The sequence below is a fragment of the Globicephala melas genome, chromosome 5 (assembly GCF_963455315.2).
Source record: "Globicephala melas chromosome 5, mGloMel1.2, whole genome shotgun sequence".
NCBI lineage: Eukaryota > Metazoa > Chordata > Mammalia > Artiodactyla > Delphinidae > Globicephala > Globicephala melas.
The window spans coordinates 25526055-25552756 of NC_083318.1; the positions used below are offsets into that span (position 1 = coordinate 25526055).

At 36.2% G+C, this 26702-nt stretch overlaps 1 protein-coding gene across 1 annotated transcript in view; it reads left to right on the forward strand.

Annotated features, from left to right (window-relative positions):
* LOC115857188 (bifunctional heparan sulfate N-deacetylase/N-sulfotransferase 4) overlaps nt 1-26702 on the forward strand; it is a 287117-nt gene that overhangs the window by 166170 nt on the left and 94245 nt on the right. The window contains exons 5-6 of the mRNA XM_030863980.2: nt 6431-6616; nt 8722-8850. Coding sequence (XP_030719840.2) covers nt 6431-6616; nt 8722-8850 — 315 coding nt within the window. The remainder of the gene's footprint in view (nt 1-6430; nt 6617-8721; nt 8851-26702) is intronic.

Here is a 26702-nt window from a genome sequence, read left to right on the forward strand (position 1 = left end):
TGCATCGGCAGGCAGACTCTCAACCACTGCGCCACCAGGGAAGCCCAACCTGTTTAATTTTTAAACTTTCCAGACTCACTTGATGGAAATTCTATCCTTCTAGTTGAGCACCTTGTCTCATCTTGCATATTCAATCTATCATCAAATTCTGTGGCTCCACCTTCACAATATATCCAGAATAAAATCACTTTTCACCAGTTACATTGTCCCCACCCTGTTCCAAGCTATCATTATCTCTCACTTAGATTGTTACCAAAACCTAGTAACCGGCTCCTACTTTCCTCCTTACTTCCTTTCAGTCAGCTGTCAACATAGAAGCCAGAAGAATTTTTTTTTTTTAATTGTAGTCTAGATCATCTGTCTGCTCAGAACTTCCCAGTAGCTTTTCATCTCATTCAAGGTAAATACCAACATCCTTATTGTGGCACATTAAGGACTTAAATGCTCTGCACCCATTCCTTCTTGTCAGTGACACTGCATCATACAACCTCTGTAAAAGCATAGTCGATGTGAATGGTGCCCCCTGGAGTTGTTCAGTAAATAACTGACAAGGCTACTTGCAGCAGTGCCACCTCTTGACATTATCTCTTGCTACTCTCCCCCTTTGCTAACGCTGCTCCAAAAGCAACTGAATTCTTATTCTTCCTCAAAAATACCTGAGGTTCTTTCAACTCACAACAATGTATGTACTGTCCTTCTGCCTGGAATGATCTTCTCCAAGTTATCTGTATGGCTTAATCTCTTACAACTTTAGACCTTGTTTCAAAATATTACCTTCTCCATGAATAATCTATTTAATATTGCAACCCATACCCCTTCATTCCTCTCCTTTTCTCTGCTTTATTTTTCCCAGTAGCTCTTAGCCCTTCTAATATAATATACAATTTACCTACTTGTTTTGTGTAATCTTGGTCTCACCCCACTAAAATATAAGCTTCCCTATGGCAGGAATTTCTGTCTGTTTGTTCAATGCTGTATCCTCTGCAACAAATGGCTCCTAGTATGTTATTATACATAATAAATATATATTGAATGATTGTCAATGAAGTGGGACTTCTGGATACCAAAAGTTAGCAATGAAAATGCTTAATCAACCACATTTTATACAGTGTGAATGAAGACTTGCTTAGTCTTTGTGTTAGTTCTTTTCAAGCAGCTAAGTAGACCTTCAGCAGGGTCAAGAATATTAAAGGGATGTGTCTCAGTTGCCCAAAATAGCTCTACTTAGAATTGGAAAGTTCACACTATAGAAGAAATACTATTGCTGTGCTATTCCTATTTCAAAAGAAAAATCCATTTGTAACACAGAGCTCTCCAGAGATTTGTCACCATTTACTAGGCTTCAGTCCAAAAAGTGTAAGGACTGACCCAGCCAATTTCCAGGGTCACACAGTAATTGCTTTTATCACTTATGAAAACAGAAGACAATTTCAGTTCCAAACACTGTGCAAAATCAATGATCCTAGGATCATTCTCAAAGTTGACAAGTGATTCCACATTGTCCTTATTAAAAGGAAAATTAGATAATGAGATCTGTTTCCTTTAGCACCAGTGTCACTCCCTAGAAATTGTATATTTAGGAAGACAAATCAATACTTTAAGTTCAAAAAGTTACTGTTCAGGCTCCCGTGGTGGCACAGTGGTTGAGAGTCTGCCTGCCGATGCAGGGGACACGGGTTTGTGCCCCGGTCCGAGAAGATCCCACATGCCACGGAGCGGCTAGGCCCGTGAGCCATGGCCTCTGGGCCTGCGCATCCGGAGCCTGTGCTCCGCAACGGGAGAGGCCACAGCAGTGAGAGGCCCGCGTACCGCAAAAAAAAAAAAAAAAAAGTTACTGTTCAATGAACTATCTCTTTACCACAAGTACATTCATTTATGCAAAAATCATTTTATTTATTTTTCTTTTCTATTCATTTATTAAATTTCTATGATGAATTTAATAAAAAATTTTATTTGCTATTTCCTTTAAAAAATATTTATTCAACACCAACAATGTGCCAGTCATGGTGCTAACACTGGGACTATTAAACCATCCTAAATGTATTAGGTCTAGTTTCACAAGCCATATCTACTGGAGTGTAAACAGAAGGTCATAATAATAGGGAAAACTGCCATTTGTCTGGCTCTTTCTCCTCTCTGTATCAGGACCTCCAACCATTATTCAGGCTACTGTCCAGCTATTTGTGGTAGCTGTAGGAAATATCTCTTATATGTCCATGAGTCCAATCCTCCCAACTCCTAGTTTTCTCCTTTTCTTCTCTGGTTCTCTATGGTGTGCCAGGTCTTCTAAAGAGTATCTACCAATGACTGACCACAGATTGTTCTTTCCACCTCTGCATATGATGCCTGCAGTTCTTTTTGCCCGTATATTAGGACGTGTTTATCCTATGAAGGGGTATTGCTTTACGTGCTGGCACAAAGGTGCTTGCAAGTCATCAGAATTAATCCATTAGAGCAATGTTCTTTCAGTGCAATCCATTCCCCTTCTTTTGTTATAACATGATTTCACCATGGGGTTCACCTGTGACTTTTATTATTTAAATAGACTAGTCTCCTAGTTATTTTCTCTATACACTAGTCATTGATCAACATAGGATTTAACAGTCGTATATATAACATGATAGTATCTAGCTAAACAAATAGGTGTTTCGCATGTATCAATGAGTTTTCTTGGAGAAATGCTGGGCAGTGCTTTAGCAAACTCTTCTTCTAGTTTTCCTAGTTTCCAACCACTGACATCTCACCTGAACCTCTTAAACCTTTTATACTTATTAGAAAGGGGAAAGACCACTTGTATCAGTCAGATTTCCATGATAGACGCAGAAGCCATTTGGAACTTTTTGAAAGGGAGTTTTTATTCAGCGATCTAAGTGCTTCCAAAAACTTTGGAAGGGCTGATGGAGCAGATTCTAGGCTGTACTCTTCTGGGACTTTGCAGAGCCAGACAGAACTGGTTCCCTAGTGGGGCCACTGCTTTTAAAGCTGCCACTGGAGCTCTGACAGAAGCAAGAAGTTTTCACCGCTGCCCTGCAAATGGGCACCAAATACTGCTTCAGAAAAGATCTTACGTACCAGCAACAGGAGCCAGGAGCTGCCAGACTTTAGCATCTGCCCACCTGCTTCCTTCTGACATCTATCCTAAGTACTTCTAATTGGCTGAAACTTGTTTGCATCAAAAATGATAGCGGCAGAGTTTGGGAAATGTATAATTTTGCTTTATAACCCCCCCCCAAGTAAAAATAGAGTGGTAGGAGTTCCAATTCAGAACTATATATTAAAATCAATTCCCTTTTGTCAGTAAAGTGCTTCTAGTCATTAACTTGGAGCAGGGAGAGAGGGTCACAGTAGTAGCAACCTAGTAGAAAGACAAAAGCAATGAATTTAGAGGACTTGGGTATAATTCTAGCTCTGACATTTGTGAACATGAGTAAGTCATTTGCTTTCTCTGAGCCTCAGTTTCCACATTTGATAATCCAGGCCACCTCACAGGGTAATTATGAGGATAATGTTAGACATGAATGTAAAAACACTTCATGACTATCAGGTACTAAGCAATTGCAAGCAGATAGGATCAGTAAGAATGACTAAAGAAAAATTAAATGAGATCATTTCCATTACGTTAGATGTTTGCTGCTAAATATATTTTCTAGTTTTGGAAAAATGATGACCCTGTTTTTATATAGTCTGTAAGTTACCACATTATCTCATTTTCCAATCAACTGGGAATTTCATGTAAATAGGAATGATCAAGTTAAGCTTCCCATAAACATTTGTGGTGTTATCTCATATTATGATATCATAGAACTCCTAGATCTTTTCAAAGACATTGTTTTAATAAATAATAAAAGCCACGTTTGAATTAGTTTACTCTGTCATTTACATGTCTAATTTTGTAGTCTCCAATGCTTCCTATATTCACATTAGAAAGTCTTTCAAATTTTGCAATTTTTGTGATCTTGTGTAAATATATGTTTAGCTCACTTTTTAGTTTACCAAGTCACTGGGAAGGGTGTTTTAAGCTCTGGACAGTAAAGAATGAAGGTTTCTATAGAAAGCCCCTTGATAACAGAAAAAGAGTTTGACTAGGGAATTACTTTTCATTTTGTGTTATCATTTAGATTGAAAAAATATAAACTCATAATTATCTAGTGTGATTTACTATTTTGATTGAGCTCCAGTTGTCAGTGTGATAAGATGACCTTATAAGCAGTAGAACATTAAGCTCCCAGAAATCAATAAATATAATAAAATCCTTTTACTTCCTTCCTACTCACCAAATCAATTGCTTTTTACCTTCTGGTTTCTTCATGAAAGTTCTACAGTTCATTTTACTACCTGTCAAAAGTGAAACGTCTTTTTTTTCTGAAGAGATACAGCTGTTTAATATTTCAATTCTCTCATTTTTTTTTTATCTCTTTGCTTCTGGAAGATTCGCACACTTATCTAGTGTTCTGGGCCCAAAATTTGAAATAAAATATTAAACAGTGATAAAAAATGGAGACTAACAAAATGATTGGTGAAGGCTATTAGGATTCATACACCAATGATTTTGTTATTCTTCTAGTCATGGGACAAGACAGTTATGAAACCTCGGTATGAATCGTTTGAAAGAGTAATAAGAGTATAACAGATTGTCTTCCCCCTTTTTGTAAATCAGAACTACTTCTCTAAGCAACAGTCATACAAATTCTATTTACCAGACAGAAAGGTTTGAAAACCCTTGACCTTAGATTTCTCTCATGAGAAAGTTCATCTGTATCTCATACCCAGTGCATCCACATCTTGGCTACTCTGCGATACTCATCCTCAGAACACTTTGTGACAATTCACTGGGCAACATGGAACTAACCAGAGATCTAAGGCTTTTTCCAGTACATGCTTCCCAGTGAGTGTCAGGGTAACAGTAGTTGCCTGCTCCCTCTGGTAGTCCTAGTAGTTTTGTTACTGGACTTTTCCAACTTTGCTTTATATTGAAAATACAGGCTCCTGGAAGAAGTATTTTTCCTCTGCACACACAAAGAAATGAATTTTCCCCAATACCTAGCCAAAGACTCCAGATCACTTTACAGCATTGATTTCATAATTCAGTCTTTCTACAGTCACTTATTGTAATAGATGTTAGAAAACACATACTCCTAGTGAAAGAGAGGTGAATTTGGCCATACAATGAGGATCATTCCATAAAAGGAAGAATGAAGGAAACTTGCAAAATATTTAGGGCCCATCTTCTGAACTGAACGTGGCGTATGACTTAGTTATTGTAGATATGTGACCCATTCACTACTTGCTTATTATGCCAAACTGAATTCTTTTCCTATGCTGTGTGTCATGTAATAGAAAATATAAATGGCAATTGTCAAGTCAACACTTTTGTGTTCTGTTTATTGATTCAATCAGCCTTCATGTATTACTGTATATTGTCATTTATAACCTCAGTTGATGAGATTCAATCCTGTAAGGCATCTTTATAAAGCAGATAAGCATTTAAAGGGAGAAATATAAAGAAGCGGAAATTAGAAGACTGCAGATCTGTATCGTGTACTTCACAATATAATACCATTCTTCGACAATTTTTTTCATATTCTTGTTTTAAATTTATACCTCTTTTCCTTTAGAGTTGACTGTCTACCCAAGGCAAGCATCTCATAGTAAACAGTAGGCTTTATAAAAATAAATTGAGCTGCTAAGACCCAAAACCAATCTTCACTTTTCCTTTACCGTCAGTATCTAAAACATTACTGAATCTTGTGTGGCATTTATCCCCAGGCTTTTAATCCGACCACCAACAATCAAGTTTAGGTACTCATGTGCCCTCTAATCTGCGCCATTGTAATAGCTTCCTAATGCACAGCCTTGATTCATTTCTTCCCCACTTCTAGTTCATCTTAACATGTTGTGACTATATCCTTCTTCCCAAGACATAGAGCAGATCATGGCCCTCCATGCTCACAGAGCTTCCTGTCTATACTATTCAAATAGAATAAATCCCAATCCCTTAGGTCAACAGTAAAAGCTTATCACATTATGGTTCATACCTACCTTTCTGGTTGTCTTCAACATCATAGACACACACACACACACACACACACACACACACACACACACACACACACACACACATTGGGCTATTCTGTCTTCCATATTTGGGTACTTACTCAAGTGGCACCTTTTTTTTTTTTTTTTGTATCTGTCTGAGAAAGGGCCATATCTTCTTCCTGTCTTCCCCCCAAACCTTCTATTTTCAAAATTCAGAGTTAATCTTAGCTACACACCACATGCCCAAAGTATTTACTATGTCTATCATAGGATTATAAAACTCTACCCTATTAGTTTTTATATTTCTCATCATTAGCATAGATGTTTGTGGAAACAATTTTAGTTGAATTCAATTGACCACACTCCATATGATGTTGTTCTGGCTTTCTTTTAGGAACATGGAATACCTGTCAACATGGGCTATGCTGTGGCACCACATCACTCAGGGGTCTACCCAGTTCATATTCAGCTGTATGCAGCTTGGAAGAAGGTCTGGGGTATTCAGGTCACCAGCACTGAAGAGTATCCACATTTGAAACCTGCACGGTACCGAAAGGGCTTCATTCACGATAGCATCATGGTGAGCATATACTGCTGTGTGTATTGAAGGTTCTTAGTATCTACATGTGGTATGAAGACAAAATCTAACTTCAGAAATCTTTTACATGAGTATCATAAATCCCTTGGCTACCATGGTGGGCACACATTAATACATTGCTTACCCATAGACTTGCTTCTTAAGCTGTGAGGTAGTTTTGGCAAATTCAAGGCAAAGCTCAAAATATTGGAAACAAGCTTCATATAGGTCATCCACTGCAGTTTCTGGATTAAAGTTTTGTCTAGGGACCTTATACTTCTGGGGAGTTTCTCCATGTCTATTAAACACCTCTCAAGTCACTACACCATCAACAGACAGAATCCAACAAATAGCATCTGAAAGCTAAATTTATCTTCTCAGTTGATTTTGGCTTTCAGACACTCAAGAATCTTAAGATAGCATTTTTCATTGTTCTTTTTCTTGCATACTATGGAAACAAAGGTATATATTTTCTTTTCAGATAAATTAACTGAAAAAATAATAATCTGATGTAAGAATGATATGCTCCTATAAATGAGAATAAAACCAAGTGAATATTAGATGGGAATTTATAATTATTCATTGGAATGAAAAAAATCCTATTTTTTACTTTGAGATAAAATAGTTCATTTTAAAACTTCCATCCCCACGTCCAGTGCCTTAGGTCATGTTCTCATCATCAGTTGCCAAGATCATAGGAAAGGTTTACAAACTGTTCTCCCTCCTTTAAATATTTACATCTTTTCAGTCCATTGTTCAGATTGCTATTAGAATTATCTACCTGTCTGTCTGTCTATCTAATAATTATCTAAAACCAAAGAAAAAGTAATAGCACATATGTTAACCAGAGCTAATACTCAATATTCTTTAATCATAAAACTTTAATATTTTATTGTAAATTGGTACTAGAAGACGTAAAGAAGCCTTGGATTTAAATGGAGCTATTGATAATGCAAATAATAGTATATGGTGTCCATAGAAATCAAGGCGATATAAAAAGTATTACTCTGATATAATTGCAAAGCAAAGTGAAAGCAGTTTTCTTAACTGAGTAGCATGACCATTTGTTATATTATTGAATAAAAACATTCCTTTAAACCAATACTACACACATTCATTTACCTTGAATTTAATACAAACTGTTATGAAAATTAAGCAAAGAATAAATAAAATTATAGCTATTCTGTGCAATTGGATGCATTTTCCCATTAGATTATAAATAGTTTATTATTCAAAATAAGTTTTGGAATAAAATTACTTATTTGCTTTCTCTGCTGAACATTCAGATGTACAACAGAATTAACCACAGAATATGCAGGAAGCAATCATTAGATGATCTGACTACTACTGTGATTAAAATTTTAATTCAGAGTAGTAAAAACAAAACAAAGTAAAGGTGGCGAGGGTGATGAAAACTCATTGTTTTGAATCCCAGAACCTGAGGACCATGTAAAACTGTATTTCAGAAACAAGGAGAGTAATGGTCTAATACCATGAAAAATGTAACCCTGGAGAATCTCTATATTTGAATTAAACCAACCCTAAGAAGACTTTTATTTTTTACCATTTCTTTAACATAACTCAGATGGTGAGTGAGATTTATAGGCATGAATGAAAATGCTTTAACCTATATGTCCTATAGCAGGGGTCCCCAACCCCGCGACTGCAAACCGGTACCGGTCCACGGCCTGTTAGGAGCCGGGCTGCGCAGCAGGAGGTCAGCGGTGGGTGAGCAAGTGAAGCTTCATCTGTCGCTCCCCATGGCTCCCCATGGCTCCCCATCTCTCACATTACCGCCTGAACCATCCCCGCCATAGCTCGTGTTACTGCCTGAACACCCCGCACCCCAATCTGTGGAAAAATTCTCTTCCATGAAACCCATCCCTAGTGCCAGAAAGGTTGGGGACTGCTGTCCTATAGCTTTTATTTAGCAAGTCTCTTAATATGTGCATAATTACACCAACATCAACTCTTGATTACATTAAGATTTTGGCTTTATCAGCTAAGGAGCTCCAATAGGAATGAAATTCGCAGACTCTGAAGTCATGACACAGTGATGGAGCTTTTAATTAAGTCGTGTCGATGTGCTGCTTTTTCTTTTTCCTCAGGTCCTCCCTCGACAGACCTGTGGGTTGTTCACACACACTATTTTCTACAAAGAGTATCCAGGAGGCCCCCAAGAATTGGATAAAAGTATCAGAGGAGGTGAACTTTTCCTCACAATCCTTCTAAACCCAGTACGTATTCTATTTATGCTTTTTACCGTAACATTAGAACTTTCAAATATATGTTTCGTTTTATTTCTATTGTCAACCCTCTCACAAGAATAGTTGGTAAATACTAGAGAGAAATTAGACTAAATCTCCAAATATTCAATTCCCTTTATAATCGTCAATCAAGAAAAACACAGATTTGTTAAGATTCGTATGTTGAATATAACAGTTAAATGTAAGGTATCTCAATGTTGTCTCCTATACTTGAATTGTAGTAAAGACATATATACAGTTCTATAACCACAAATTAACATTCAGAATATTGTGGTGCATACTTTGTCTACAAGTTGAATTTGCTCCTAGCTCAAGGTATTAGTAGACACACATTTCAGTCTCTAAAAATGATCACAATGCAAAACTGCATTGAAAATACATAGCTATGCATTATTTTTGTATAGTAGGGTCATCTGAGGCCTGTTTTTAAAATCTCCATTAATTTTATTTGGAATCAAAGCTAGAGAATTTGTCCCTTTCGATTGTGCCCTTTCATCTTTCAAAGTTTTGCAATTTTATTTCCAGTTATATGTGGAAAAGTATAGCAGTGTGGGAATATATTATCATTAGATAATGTTGAGATTATTTCAGCTTTCTCAATTTTTTCCCATAAAGATTCCATTTCTGAGGCCTTAAAGAGGCATGTCCTTTTTTACATCCCACTGCACCAATAAAAAATATGAAATAGTGAGTTGCATGCTATGTCCACCTTGTTTAGTATAAGAAATTTTCATACTCAGCGAAAATGATTCATGCTTTAAACAAAACTATAGCTCAGTTGTCTGTGGCAAAGCTCCAGGTATGTTTTAAACAAATTATTTAGATAATTTATATATGATGTTTTTAATTCCTGAAGAAATTAATAAAAACCTACCTTGTGTAAAGATGAAAACTTTTAAATTGGATTGGAGGGATAGGGAAGTGGGGGCCAAAAATGCTTCACATGAGTGTGGGTAATCAACAACCTCCTCAAACTGCACAACTATTAAAAACAAAACAAAACGGTCTGTTGTGTTGGGGTACCACTAAACTGGGGAACAGATTGGATGCTCTATGATCTTAGCAAGAAACTCTATTTCTCAGAGCTTGCTTGCTCTCCTGTAAAACAAGCTTGTTGAACTGGACAGTCTTCAATGTTCCTCAAAAGTATTCCTTTTGGATATTCCATTTTTTTGTGCATAATTCAAATTCATTGAGACTTAAAAGAATCAAAAACGTTACAAAAATATTTTTTGGAAATTGAGGTATACATGTGAATGTTAATTCAAGCAAATGTGGGAAATCTTTCTCTTTAACCCTTCCCTCACTAATTGAGAATTTGATCTCCATAGAGGCAACGGCCACATCTTCATACCGTTTTCACTCTGGAGCTACACTCCCAACCCCAATCTGCTCTGGTCACCTACTCAGGGGAAGAGATAAGCATCACAACACTGATGATTGCCCCCCCTAAACCTCTTGCTCCCCAGGTCTGATTGTTACTGATATTTACTACCTGGGTGCCCATCTGACTACTTGTCGTTAAAGAGATGGATTTATAACTGTTTTTTTGTTTTTTGGGGTTTTTTGTGGTACGCGGGCTTCTCACTGTTGTGGCCTCTCCCGTTGCGGAGCACAGGCTCTGGACACGCAGGCTCAGCGGCCATGGCTCACGGGCCCAGCCACTCCGCGGCATGTGGGATCTTCCCGGACCGGGGCACGAACCCGTGTCCCCTGCATCGGCAGGTGGACTCTCAACCACTGCACCACCAGGGAAGCCCTATAACTGTTTTTAAATTTTTTGAATTCAGTACTCTTTATAAAACATCATTCAGAGACTAATAGTTGGTCCCTTAAATAAGATGAAAGACTATTTGGCATCTCTATCTTTAACACTTGTTGTGAACTAGCAAAATAACACTAACCTTACGTAAAAAGCTTACCATTGCCACACAGATTTATTTTAACTGCAGAGGAATAGAACGGTGGAAGAGGAGAGTTTTCAGGAGACTTCTAGAGTCCAATCACAAACTGCAGTTACTTTATCATTGTGAATTGATGGTGATCTTAAAGTAGGATCCATGAGTAAATGAGAGAGACCCAGATAGACACAGAAAAAAAGCAATGCTACAGGTAGTCAATAGTGTGGATAATATAGGACATTCTATGTATGGCGATATGAGCCTGGATCAGACAAATAATGGTCCACAAAGATATGGGAGAAAGGAATAATGTTGCTCAAAACATGAACAGCATAGCCATAGGCAATCCAGGTAGAGGCTACTCAGCTCTCTATGGAGACAGGCTGCAAGCAGCATCTGACAGAACCCAGATCAAAACAGGGCTTAGTTCTAGAGCTGCATACACAGAAGTTACCAGATGTATTAGTCAGGGTTCTCCAGAGAAACAGAACCAAGAGGATGAGTGGGAGAAGAGATTTATTATAAGGAATTTGCTTATGTGTTTATGGAGGTTGACAAGTCTCAAAATCTATAGTCAACAAGCTAGAGTCCCAAGAGAGCTGATAGTGTAGTTCTAGTAGAAGTTCTATGGCTTGAGAAACAGGAGACCTAATGGTATAGTTCCAGTCCAAAAGCTGGCAGGATTGAGACCCAGGAAGAGCCAATGTTTCAGTTCAAGTTCGAAGGCAGGAAAAAAACAACAACAACAAACAAAAAAAACCCCAAAAAGCAACCATCTTGTTCAAAGGCAATCAGGCAGGAGGAGTTCCTTTTTACTCACAAGAGAGTGAGACTCTTTGTTCTATTTGGCCTCAACTGATTGGATGAGGCCCATCCACATTAGGGAGGGCAATCTGCTTTACTCAGTTGATCAATTCTGTTGTTAATCTCATCCAAAAGCATCCTCACAGGCACACCCAGAATAATGTTTGAGCAAATATCTGAGTAACCTGTGGTCCAGTTGAGTTGAGACATGAAATTAACTATCATTCCTAATGAGGAACTTAAGATGGGAGCAGACTAGAAGTAAGTGAAATGAAAAGGGGAGCACAGAAAGAGGGGAAGAAGTGATGAATGAAGTAAAGATAATGTAAGCTTGGAATTTTTTGTACGTGTGTCCTATTGTGAATAGAGAGGCATCACAGATGATGGGCTATGATCAATAGTCACTTCACCGATGTGGAAAAAAAGAAGTATTGAGGCTGCTTGATTAATTATTATTTTAAGTTATATGGTTCCAGCAAGGCTGGCAAAGATGGAGTCTGCAGGAAGAGAATGAGGAAAGAAGAAAACAAAAAAATAATACTGATACACAGCCTTCTCCTCTGGTCTATTCTTTTTCTCTAGTCATCACTTAATTCTTTGTCAGAATAAAGAGTATCTCATTATTCTTTCACCAAAACCATGCTGAAGAAAAAAATCTATAAATTAATTGATGTGAAGGTATGTTTTCAACATTAACTAATTAATATGCTAACTCTAAAGAATATTTGTATTCAAACAGAGCCTATTCCCGAATGAGAGGTCTATGATTGTATTAATTTAGGTATCAAAGTTCCTTGGGGAAATATGATTTTAGTAAAAAGCATTCAACATCCATGAAATCATAAAGAAAGATGACTGACCACCTCTTCTACCTAGGAAAATTGATGTCTGTGAGGGCTTATAAGTAGGATAAGTGATCATAGTGTTAGCATAAACTCTAAAGATTTAAGGCCATTCTAACTTTATTTCATTTTTTCAATAATGATCTATACTTTCACATCATGAAAATACTGTAGACATCCTATATTATAACACCTCTCCTGCATGGTGATTTTCTCCTCTGATTTATAAATGATCCATAGAATTTTGTCCTTTTACTTTTTGGTTTTCAGTATGTTAATGAATGGATGAATAACGATATAGATAGCATGACACAAAGCTGGCAGTGACGGTAATTACACCAGATGATAATATTAATACCCAGTTATACTTAGCAAATTGGAGTGATAGACAAAATCTAGCAAGATGAAATTTAACAGGGAATAATGAAAAGCCCCCAAATTACTTTCAAACAAAATAGTGTATAATGCCAGCATTATATAAGGATAAATATTATATAAAGATAGAGTAAATCTGCCAGAAAATTGTATGGGCTGCATCATGTCCTATTCAATTCCTTGTCATCGAAGTTGTCTAAACAGAAATTTTATAGGAATGTGAAATCTCTTACTTTTAATCTGACGCTAAGACTGTGATTCTGTTCTTATCCAGTTAGACGTGGGGTATATCTTTTTCACTGTAAAATATAAAAAATATGAAGTAGGTTTAATTTTATGTATTACAGACCAGCATTATATATTTAGTTTTAGTCTATGATTATAAGGTCAGAGAAAAAAGGGAAATGGTAACTTATCAACATGTATAAGAACTAAAAAATGAGATAAAAATGGGAAGATATTCAGTGGTAGATGTATTGAGGGAAGTAGAAGAGAAAAAATTTTCTATCATCAATATACTGAAAGAAATATTAGTGCCAGATTTAGCAGACCATTTTGAACTGGTTGGTAGTTTCTAGATTCATTTGTATGCAAGCATCCTATGAGTCTAATAAAAGCTGGAAAAGGTATGTGAGGGAATATCCTGGAATTTCCCCCTCTAGAGTACTTTAAAAGAGAATCAATGACTATATAGTTCTTTCTTATTGCCTTGGGAGTTCATCTACCTAAAGGAAGGGGACTGGATTAAATAATGTTGAAAAGTTCCACGTATTTTTTTTTCTGGTTCATAACTTCCACAACTCTGCTCTGAAGTCAAAAAGGCATGAACCACACCAAGACCAGCATAGCCTCTTTCCCTGTCCAGCTTCCAGTTTAGGAATTCACATTATTTTGTGTCGCCCCCTCCCCCCACTTAGAATAGACCTGTATCCTTTCTGTGTTCAAAAGTCTCTGATATTTTTTCTTTATGCATTTTCAATAGTTTTTTAAAGTTAATTTTGACTCTAGCTGCTATCTTGTTCTCATAGTTTGACACATTTTAAAATATGTCATTATTTCTAATATATCATAAAGCAGAAAATGCAAATTGAAATATATTTTTACATCTTGACTCACATATGAACTCCTAATACTGTTGCATGTTAGATTTTTTGATTTAGAAAACTGCAAGAAATGGGGTTTCTTGATTTCCTTAGATACCAACTTGTTTTGCCCAAAAGAATATAAAAATTGAAAATTAAATGATATTAGGGCTGTTTGAATGACATTTCAAAAGAAGAGCTAGGCATCTGTCCACTTAGCATTCAGGTAACTTCCTCATTTTTTTTTTAGATTCTATCATGACCTCATCACATATTGATATTTGCCTGTACTGTTCCACACTTGTCAAATACTAACATGTATTTCCCTAGTGCCAAATTCTTCTTGTATTTTCAATATAGTCTTTGTATAGATAGGAAGAAAGATAATTTAATCATGTATGAGGTGAAACAGCTTACACCAGGTAACCCACCATCATTCAAATTGAGACCCTACCCTATAAAATATGCAGCAACTGGCAATAGTAAGGAAGTCTGGAGTCTTATCAGATGGTGTCACTAGTAACTATAAAACCTTGAAATGAATATGCCTTACCGGATTTAATTTTTTTTTCTAGCTCATTTTAATTTTGTGCTACACAAAGAACAGTATGAAGATAGAATTTTCTAAGTTTTCTTAACATATATATCTAAAGATGCTCCGATTCTAGAGTGCTTTAAAATGGCAGTACTGTAACCAGGAAGTCTACATTGTCCAAAGTTCAGAGCAGTGCCTAGACTCATTAACCTTTGTCTGTTCTTTGGCCAGTTGCAAATTCAGGTGAACAAAAAATATGTGCCTGAAACAGCAGTGTACTTGAAACTGACAGTAGAGTATAATGGAACCGCAATGATATACTTCCCCATGTTCTGTCTCCTGAAACTTCATACACTTAGGCTGGTTAATGACCTTTCCTTTCTCATGTATATCAATCTCCAAAATCATGGAATCTAATAGCAGGTCAGTACATTATGGATTAGAGCTGGCTTTTCAGACAGATTAGAGAAAAGGCAGCTGCAAGGCGTAGGAAAACATCAACATGAAATAACCTGAACCAAACTTTAATTTCTTTTTCATGCTTAAATAATATGGAAGTAGATATGTAAGATAATTCACAGAAACATATTTTATGTGCGGTGCAGCAAAATAAAATGCAAGAAACATCCCGAGTCCTTTTCAGAGAAGATTAAAAAGAATTACAGATTACTGATATTCAAAGCCTCCAAATATTCTTTGACGATTTTGATTTTGATTTTCTATAAATGCTGCACTTTATAGAAGATTGTAACAATCAGATAATATTTCATGTAGAACAAAACATATATTCCACCAAAATATACTTCTTTATAAAATAATATATTAATATTTCTAACTCAGGGTCACGAGGGATATTGACACATGTTCCAGCAGTGTTTATTAGAAAAACAATAATAAATTAACTTCCAACTGCTCTACTACAGTGAAATGTGCCTCTCTTATCTGTGCAGGGACTTTGAAGCAATTAATGTTATTGGGAGCTCTGAGGCTTACAGCCTGGGAGAACAGCCACCAACTGTGAGAAGAATGAACCCCTGTAGAATATATAGATTGTGGAAAATTGTATTTCCACTCACTGAAAAACCTACAGTCACCTCTTTTTTTCCCTTTATCTGTTTTTTGAGTTTTGGGGGTTTTGGGTTTTTTTTTTCCGTTTTTTACTTTTCTTAAAGATTTGCAAGACTAACCTTTACAAAAGGGCATGAATCACCACTTCTGCAGTGATTCACACTCTCAGCAGGGATACTGTAGAATATGGAGTCAGCTAAGATCCGTGGCCTCAGTACAGATGATATTTTTTTCTGTCCACACTGAAAATCAGGATCAGAGTTATTATAAGGTTTTAGAGAATGAGGAGAAAATTTTGCTTTCTCCTGATTTGGGGGTAGTGCATGTTTTGTATGATTTCCCACAGTTGGATTTACTTAGCAATTAATAGCTCAGAATATAAAGTGCACCACCACAAAAGAATAGGATCTTTTGTCTCCTAAACCTGAACTCTGTCTTCTTGCCAAATGAGAGAAAGGTTGCTATTATTGTACAGACATGCATCTTTCTAAAGCAATGGTGGCTACAGGTCCTGATGGAATACAATTTACATTCCTCTATACTTCTATATCATGAACAAATCCATAAAATTGCGTTGTTTTTTTCAATTTTGCTTCCCTAGAAAAATAAATGAAAGCAGCAATATTTTAGTGGGGAAGTCTATTTCATCTTGTGTAACTGGGTAATTTAGTTTTCCCAAAGCATGTTATGAAAGGTAGTGGAATAGCTCTTTAGCATAAATAAATTTTCAACAGCAAAAAATACAACCTCCTGTTTATGTAGTTGTTAGTCAACAGATAAACCTTTTATTCCTCTCTGTTTTGAGGCTTACAGTATATAAATATTAGGCGCATAACGCTCACGACGATTAGGGATAGTTTGGAAGGAAAATCAGTGAATTCATGATTGTTAAAAAAACAAAACCATCTCTGCATTAGTCTTTATATGATTTAGTGGCTGGTGAGATAGTAAGAAATTAGGGGGTTCGGTGGGAGCCCACAAAATTAATATTGATATGTGTGCTTTTTTTGGCTTGTGAGTATTCACCCACCATAGTGTTCAAAATGGTTGATTTTATTCTCTCTTCCACAAATTATAGAACACCTAGATATATATGCAATATATATTGTTTCTCTCTTTCTCATTTATTTATTTATTTTTAAATCTTAAAGTGCATTGAAGCAGAAAGGCCTCTTTGGATCACTTTACTTTATTTCATCTCGGTTTTTCCTTCTTCATTTTCCTCTGACTGCTCCTCAGAGTAAGATATTGTGAAAATAAAAATGTGCGTTCTTTTCTAAAACATGTTGATATTTTCACATTTTTGTATTTTAAGAGTCCAAATTATTTTGTCTTAGTTTTTCCATTAGTGGCTTAATGGAAAACTTAATGCTGATATGATAAGGAGTATTTATAAATATTAAACTTGCTGGTACCCATTGAGGAATTAAAAAGTCTTATAATTTCCGTCCATACAGTCTTATCCACAGATGTCCAAAGGGGTCTATCACTCAAGTTAGCTTGAGTTGATATTTGTTAAATTTTTCTTTGAGATTCATAAAATCTCAAACGTAAAAATTGTTGACAAAAATAATTGGGAGTCTGGTGTTTAATTCATAATGAATTGTTAGAATGCCATCAATGGTATTTGTATCTCAGTCGTTTTATTTTTGTTTATTTGATCTTTTTTTTCAAGGAGATCTTCTTGATGTGTTCACTATCAAGTAGTTCTATTGTATAGATGTTCATGTGTGTGTACAACCCCTTCAAGGAAGGCTTCGGAATCCTGTCCAGAGGACTTGATATTTGAACTGAGCATTGTAGGGACTCGCCAGACAAATAAGGTAGTGTGGTGGGGAACGTGAGTTTGCAGTAGGAGAGGGAAGAGCTGCAGAATGTTACAGAGGCTAAAATGACCGTGGCAAGTTTGGGAACTGTAAATGTTTGCATTTCACAGTACAAAATGAAGATAAGAGTGGGTAAATAAAATTATGAAAGGTTTTGTATGACATGTTGACAGTTTGAATGCTATTATTCTATTGTGAAGAGGGAAGGAATTTAAACAAGGGAGTGATAGATAGACCCAAATGATAATTGTTATTTGTAATTCTAGTTGACAGGTCGGGGCCTTCCTACACACTCCTTCTTATGCCTATAGTAGTTTTCTATTCCCACTGCTCTTGACTCGACCTTACTATTTTCCCTCAGATTTTACCTCTAATTTCTTTTGCTCACCTGGGTCCCCTCACAGGCTTAGGTCAGCTCTCACTGCTGTATGTTCACACAGAGCCACATGCATAATACTGTTCACAGTGGTGTCTTTATGTTTAGTGAATGTTGTCTCCCTCACCTGGGCTACATGCATACCCTGGAACATAGTATTGCCTCAGTAGGTACTTGTTCAATTAGACAATAAATAAAAATTATAGCATCAGAACTGTATGTGTCTACCTCATGCCATTTCACGTGGTTTGTTAACTTTGTATCAGAAGAAAAGGGAAAGGAAAGGAGAAGGAAGGAATGAAAAAGGGGGTGGGGAGAGGAAATAAAGGAGAGGGGAAATATAAAAGGAAAAAGAAGAAAAAAGAGGAGAAGAAGGGAGTTAAGGATGGAAAGAAAGAAGGAAAACGGGAAGCCATTTCTTCCTCTTTTCATAAAATCAGATGGGCAGCAGGAATGTAACTGTATTGTCTACTAACCAAACTCAGAAAATCTTGTTTTATTTTATTTTTACTGGCTGGCTAAATACTGAAGAAAAAGTCCTATGATTTCTCTGTGCCTCAGAATTTCTCTGTCCATAAAATGGGGAAAATAATGTTGGTTCCCTTACTGTTTTACACAGATAGTGTGAGACGTAGCGAAAAGCAAGTGCTTTGATTTTTCAGAGAAAATGTATATAATTTGGACATAATTCTTATTTGAAAACGTAGAAGTATATATCACTTTTATTATCAGTGATATCTGAGGTGTGTTAGCAACCCATAAACCGTGGTTTTATTTACAGTTTGAATTTTGCTTGATTGTTTCTCCCTGTTAGAACACATAAATCATGTGATAAAGACAGTCTCCTTTACAAAGGTATTTATTTCATTATAAGTTTTGCTTCTGAAAACGTTTTTGGTTGTCACCTTATTGTGCTTTCTGAGCTATTTTTAAATGATAAAATTTCTACCATTATTCTTTATTCCAGTGAAACAAACTGAGTCATTGAACCCAGTGCTTGCTTGGTCGGTCAAGACTGCTTTTTTTTGGTGGGTGGGGGGGCGGGTACGCGGGCCTCTCACTGTTGTGGCCTCTCCCATTGCGGAGCAACAGGATCCGGAGGCGCAGGCTCAGCGGCCATGGCTCACAGGCCTAGCCGCTCCGCGGCATGTGGGATCTTCCCGGACCGGTGCACGAACCCGTGTCCCCTGCATCGGCAGGCGGACTCTCAACCACTGCGCCACCAGGGAAGCCCAAGACTGCTTTTTTAATTTGATTTTGTTGTCTACCAAAGTACCTCAGATGTTTTTGCCAAAGGTTTTTGTTTTTGTTGTTAGTGTTGCTGATTTTGAGGCCTTTTATCTATTTTTTGTTTTATATTAATAGAGAGTTTTTCTGGAAACACTAGGTCCATACTTTGTAATACTTTATGGTTAACACTGACTGTAGTGCTCAAATGAGAGGTGAGTAGAATTATTGCAGTCTCTGTGTTTAGTACACAAAATTAATGACATGAAAAATGGAAGACCTTCCTAAATAAAACATAATTACAGATAATTTAGATGAATGAGTTGAACTTACTAGAAATAAGAAAACCCAACCCCACAAGCCAAATAGAAAACTCTAGGCTGATTTTCATGATGTATCACAAGGGGAAAGATACTCTTCATGTCAGCCAGCCTTGATCCTATAGATCTGTCTCCACTGGACTTCACATCTAACAGAACAGTCAGTGTTCAATTACCTCTCTGTGATAACATTAACTACAACTAGAGAGGGAGCCAACAGATTTACAAGTAAAGTAACGTCATGTTTTTGTGAACAGAGTTCATGGTGACTGCCAGCCTCCTTTAGCACTGTATGAAAATTACTAGCTTAAACAATGTAAAAGGTAAGATTTCGAGCATGAAGTGTTTCCCTGATTTATAGTTGTCACTTTTAACACAATTTAAGGTATTCAATAATGCCATTCAAAACATAAAGTGTAAGTAGCAGAATTGTTTTCCTTCGTTTTTATTTTTTTTCCTTAATACTTATAAGCTAGGTATTATTATTATTTTTTAGCATCTTTATTGGAGTATAATTGCTTTACAATGGTGTGTTAGTTTCTGCTTTAGAGCAAAGTGAATCAGCTATACATATACATATATCCCCATATCTCCTCCCTCTTGCATCTCCCTCCCACCCTCCCTATCTCACCCCTCTAGGTGGACACAAACCACTGAGCTGATCTCCCTGTGCTATGTGGCTGCTTCCCACTAGCTATCTATTTTACATTTGGTAGTGTATGTAAGTCCATGCCACTCTCTCACTTCATCCCAGCTTACCCTTCACCTTCCCCATGTCCTCAATTCCATTTTTTACCTCTGCATCTTTATTCCTGTCCTGCCCCTAGGTTCTTCAGAACCTTTTTATTTTCTTTTAGATTCCATATATATGTGTTAGCATACGATATTTGTTTTCTCTTTCTGACTTACTTCACTCTGTATAACAGTCTCTAGGTCCATCCACCTCACTACAAATAACTCAATTTCATTTCTTTTTATGGCTGAGTAATATTCCATTCTATATATGTGCCACATCTTCTTTATCCATTCATCTGTTAATGGACACTTAGGTTGCTTCCATGTCCTGGCTATTGTAAGCCAGGACATGCTTCCATGTCCTGGCTATTGCAAAAGAACAAAAAATTTCACAATTTGTATGGAAACACAAGACCCCAAATAGCCAAGGCAATTTTGAGAAAGAAAAATGAAGCTGGAAGAATCAGGCTTCCAGACTTCAGACTATACGACAAAGTTACAATAACCAAGACAGTATGGTACTGGCACAAAAACAGAAATATAGATCAATGGAACAGGATAGAAAGCCCAGAGATAAACCCACACACATATGGTCACCTTATTTTTGATAAAGGAGGCAAGAATATACAGTGGAGAAAAGACAGCCTTTTCAATAAGTGGTGCTGGGAAAACTGGACAGCTACATGTAAAAGAATGACATTAGAACACTCCCTAACACCATACACAAAAATAAACTCAAAATGGATTAGAGATCTAAATGTAAGGCCAGACACTCTAAAACTCTTAGAGGAAAACATAGGCAGAACACTCTATGACATAAATCACAGCAAGATCCTTTTTGACCCACCTCCTAGAGAAATGGAAATAAAAACAAAAATAAACAAATGGGACCTAATGAAACTTCAAAGCTTTTGCACAGCAAAGGAAACCATAAACAAGATGAAATGACCACCCTCAGAATGGGAGAAAATATTTGCAAACAAAGCAACTGACAAAGGGTTAATCTCCAAAATATACAAGCAGCTCATGCAGCTCAATATCAAAAAAACAAACAACCCAATCCAAAAATGGGCAGAAGACCTAAATAGACATTTATCCAAAGAAGATATACAGATTGCCAACAAACACATGAAAGGATGTGCTCCTTCTTGAAGCTGTTATCATATCCACTTAAACTCTCTTTCACACACAGGTACACATTCAAGTCAAATGTGAATAAAAGATGGGACTTGAAAATTGCCATTCTCCTGCAATTTATTTTCAGAAGTCCATTCTGTAGTTCACTTAAACAACTTGCTCAAGCAATCACATATATAGAGTTTTCTACATGGGCTGAGTTTTTATGATCATAAACACAGAGATTTTAGGAATTATGAGCTATTTAAAGATATAAAAAAGAAACTTTAAACACATCGCATTGCCCCAAATTGGAATCACCTCTTATTCCATCTTTTGCTGAATTCATCTTAAAAAAATATATGCTATAGCTTATAATGATTCTTGAATTTTTAGTAGTTTAGATATTAGAAAAGAAACCCATCTATAGGAAGTGCAGTGATAGTGACTTACAATGTAAAGAATCATTGGCTCAATTATTGTGGTTTTGGAAATGATTTTCTAGAGAGCAGTCAAACTCCCAAGTAACATCAGGAGACATTCTTTTTACACGTTTATTCTCAAAGTAGGTCCCATTATATATCTGTTGAATGAATAAATCTATCAATAAGTACTGTCAACTCTACTTCCAGTGGCTCCATCATCTCTCCCCCAGAGAACTGCTATCATTCTGGCCACATAGAATCCATTATCCCCAAGAGCAGTCAGAATGCTATTGTTAAATTCAAAATACAGCATGTCATGGCCATTCTTAAATACCAAAGACTTCTCATTTAATCCCAGAATAAAATTCAAACCGTGGTCTATGACCTGGCCCTCTGCTGGCTTCTCTGCATTGACCAAGTTCCATTCTCACCATGCCATGATTATTTCCACACAGTCCTTCAAATATGCCATGATTGTTTGCCCCTCAGGGCTTTTGTGCTACCATCACTTTGCTTGGAGTGAGCTGCTTCCAGGAATTTGTTAGCCTTGATTTCTTCTGCCTTTTATGTCTCAGGTCAAAAGTCACTACCTCGGAGAGTGGCTGCCTGGCCTTTTCGCAGTCATTCTCTATCACTTATCTGTCTTATTTTTTCATGGTATTCATTACTCTCTAGACCTCTCCCATTGATTTATGTGTTCATCATCTGTTTCCCTTCCCCAGTTTCACTCCCCATCCTCAAACCACCAATGATCCACTCCACATTAGCTCCATGAGTCCAGCAACATTTATGTTGCGGTGGAGGGTACAGGAAGGATATGAGTGGCATAGAAATTGCTAAACCATTTGATGGTTAATCATTGTTTATTCCTAGGTAGATATCTTTGTGAGCTTTGGAAGTGATATTTAGCTAAAGATTTAAAATGTTAATGTGCAAATGAAAACAATTCTGTATATTTGATCATTGTTTATTTGTTTTGATGTACACAGATAATTTTACAATTTTTATGGAAAACAATCCATATACCTGAAGTGTTTTATAATATTTATGCAAATTTGACTTAAAGTAATATTTCATTTTACCTTACCAAACTGGTTAGATTAATATCTGCCTAATATTAGAAAAATATACCTAGTAATCATATCTTAAGAAACACAAATATAAATCAGGAATGTTCAATATTCTCTCAAGTATTGATATCTATTACTTTTAATGTAATAGAGCTCTTTGTTCTATTTAGAGTAACTAGTACTTATTCAATGTTACCTATATTTAAAATTCTATATGCTTTCCATGTATTAACTCATTTAATTCTCCCAGCAACCACATAATGATAATGCTATTATTATCCCCATTTTCTGAATGAGGAAACTATCCAGAGAAGTTAGCTAATTAATCCAATATCATGCAGATAGAGAGCAGCAGAGCTACAATTTAAACTCAGGAGGCTGGGTTCTAAAACCCCTCACTCTTTTACCAGTATAGTACACTGTCTCTCCAAGTCAGACTACTGTGCAAAATAATAATATAACTTGGGAAAAATCTGTTTTTTTGTGGGAGAGTGATTCTAACAGCAATAACTGTACTCCATCAACTTCCAGGGTTGAATACATTTATGCAATTGCAGATATGTATACATATCTATATCTATATTTTTCAAAATTCCTTGCTCACCTCAAAGCTGTAGGCTCCTTGATTCTTTCGGTATACACCTATTAGGTATGATTAGTGTGCCAGAGACATAAGAAAACAAAGAGTGCAGTCTTCACAGACTGGTGGGAGAAATAAACATACAGCAGAAATTTGGATACAGTTTGATATGTGTTGTCACAAAAGGCATGTAAATACAGACAAGGGGAGATTGTCACACGCCTACAAGGGCGATGTGATATTTGAGCTGAACAGAATGTATAGAGTTTTGAGTGTCATTGGAGAAGGATGTTTCACACTGTGAGGAAGCTAATGAGCTAATGAGCTGGAGGCATATAAAGAAAAGGGTATGGAAAGAACAAATAATAAAAAGAGGGAGGGATAAGAGTAAAGGGAAAGAATGAGATGGGCAGAGGGTCAGGGCTGCAGGTTTTATGGATCATTCATTTGTAGGGATGCTGAGTGATGTGATACTCAGATGTAGAGACAAACCTAGTATTATTATTTCTTAATATTTGAGCTATTCCATCAAAATGATAACCTTCCTTGAGAGAGGATAGTTTTTTGTTTTGTTTTGTTTTGTTTTAATCAGACCACGAGTTTGCTAGAACTTTTTTAGAAAAACTATCCTCATCTCAAGGAAGTACAGAAATAAATCTTCTTAGTCCTTTGCTCACAAAGAAAATGGTGATATAAGAGACAACTATATACATATACAAAGTATATGCTGTCCTTTCTTCCTAGGCTGTCTTTGCAAAATGAGCAAACCTCAGGACTTTGAAGATTAGTCTTTTTAAATTGATTTTAAAACCATGTAAGAATTAGAAATATTGCAATATTAGATCCATAGTCTTTGTGGTTTTTTCCTTTTTTTTGTTTTTTTCTTCTTTTTCTCTCTCCTCCCTCTTTCCCCTCTCTCCCCTCCCCCCTCTCCTCCTTCTCTCCCCCTTCCATTTTACCTTCTTCTCCTTCTGTCTTCTTTAATTAACAGGTTCAGCTAATTACTTCTAGAATCATTATATTATTAGTCCACAAGAAACATGTTGTAATTTTATACCATCCATTGACATTCGATGTCATTTATAATGACAAAAATAATAGACTCCAATTAACAACCAATGACTTAGACTTTAAAATGAACTTATGTTTAGAAGAACACACAGGCTTTGTATACTTCATCTAGTATTTTTAATGAAATCTTTTCTGTGTTAAAGAAAAACAGAAATCTGTTCTTAAGACTGTCACTACCCAAGAAAAATAACTTTAACTTATAATTTTAATGATGAAAAGGAGGGCTGTAATTCTTTGCACATTTGACTGTTAAACAGATGGTTATAAAAGAGGAATAAATTTAATACCGTGTGTGTGTGTGTGTGTGTGTGTGTATATATATATATCTATCTTAACTTCTAATTAGACTTATTAACCTCATTGCATCTTATCTGGAGTCACTGGAGGGAAAATACTGAGCCATTAAGAAACAAAACCAAATTCAAGTACAACTAGCTCACTGGCTCCATTATGGCATTGACCAGTCTTTCAAGGTTCCTTCTTGGGGATCTGACAGCTTTGTGGTTTTGTTCTTAGAAGACTGGCAGAGGCTGCCTATTTGTGATTGCTGGAGAACCCCTGAGAACAGAGGGAGGCTAGTGAGAATAATTTCCTTCAGGGGTCATCTTACCAGTTTACTGGAGAACTTTGCTTTTCAGGTTCATATCTAGCACTTTTGCTAAGCAATATGTTATATTCAATTTTTTCTGCATTTAAAAAAATTCATTAGGATAGTACCAGTTTAATATTTCAGGAGAAAATAAAGATCAGATCAACATCTGTAGTAAAGGAGAAATTATAGGAGCAGACATAAAAAATGCCCCTATCTCCACCTGCCACTGTCTGAGTGCAAGTTACCTATTCTCTGCCTGGCGATGCCAGGAGTGAAAAAGAACTTGATAAAACATTAAAGGGAAACAAGCAGTTGCTCTTGCCTTTCAAAAGATGGTAATTAAAAGTGTCAACTGGAAATTCAAGTCCTCCCTATCTCAATTTCCTGCCGCCTCAGAATGGTACTAATTCTGAAAGCATGATTGTTACCTTATTAAAAAAATAAGTGCTGATGGATACAAGCACATTTGCAAGATGGGGAATATTGGGAGAGGAGCCAGTTTGGAAAAAGGACTATCAAGAACACTTTTATTGATAAGTTGATTTTGAGATGTACTTTAGGCATCCAACACGTTATTTGTTTGCTATTTGGCTACATGAGTCAGCAGCTCAAGAGCTCTCTCTGTAAGATATATTGGCATCAAGATGGAATATAAAGTTATGGGACTGAACGATCTATCTGCAGAGCAGAAGAATAGATTCAATAGCAGGCAAAATTTATTTCTCATATTTAGGAATATTATCCAGACTGCTATGTCTTATTAGTAATTGCAAGGAAAATCTCATTTTCTCTGACAAAGAACAAGCCAGAATACACACACACAAAACCCACTCCCTTTAATGACTGTCATAATATTGAAATGTGGTGATGTTTTAGGGCCTCTTTTTTCTTCTAATAGAAATGTTCATTTCCTGAAGTGGCAATTTTGAGAAATTAAGGACATGGATGATTGAAATGAGCTTTCCATTTTTGCTCACATACTAAAGTTTTTGCCTCATTGGATAACTTTAATTTTCCCCCTATTTCTTCACCAAGATTTTGAGTGGGTCTGAAGAGAAAGTGCTCTGACATATTTAAGACATCCTGAGACAGAATCTGCACCCATGATCATATCTCTTTAGTGTCTACAAGGTCTCATAGAATGTTTTTCCTAGCTCATCTTTCTTGCTCCCTTGCCATTTTGGAAGATAAAGAACCAGCTCATAAATACTTAACGGACAAGATAAGCTAATAAATACAGCTCTAAATACCATCCCCTTACAATAGTCCAAGAATTATCAATCCTGGAATAATTCCTTATACCAACCAAGAAGAGCTCTCTATAAAGCCAAACTGTTTAAGTCAAAATTCAAAACAAAATCTACATTTCAAATGAGATATTAACAACTCTTCTGGCATTTTAGTGATACATTTGCTACTCATCTCAATAACCTTTTAATTTCATACTAATGCATAAGATTGTCTTTACTAATGAGTAAGGATTTGCCCAAGGAAATTGGTGATATCTTAATTTATAAATTTTTGAATGGCCATTGAATTAATCTAAATTAGAAATTTAGATTTCAAATAAGTCTTAGTGGTTGAGATTTTTTAAGCCACTAACCCTGATGCTATGCCAGCCTATATAAAATGAATTATCTAACAACCTCTTCATCCTCAATATGCCTTATTCATAGACATCATACTGATTAAGGGAAAACATTAAATTATTTATTTATTTATTTAATATTTTATTTTTTAAGGGTATCCCAGAATAGGAGGGGGTAATTTTTTGATAAGTGAATTTTGAAAGTGATAATAAATATATAAATATTTTTCAATTATATATTTGGGTCAAATCAAAACACTATTTTGGTTAGGATATTGACAGAGAAATA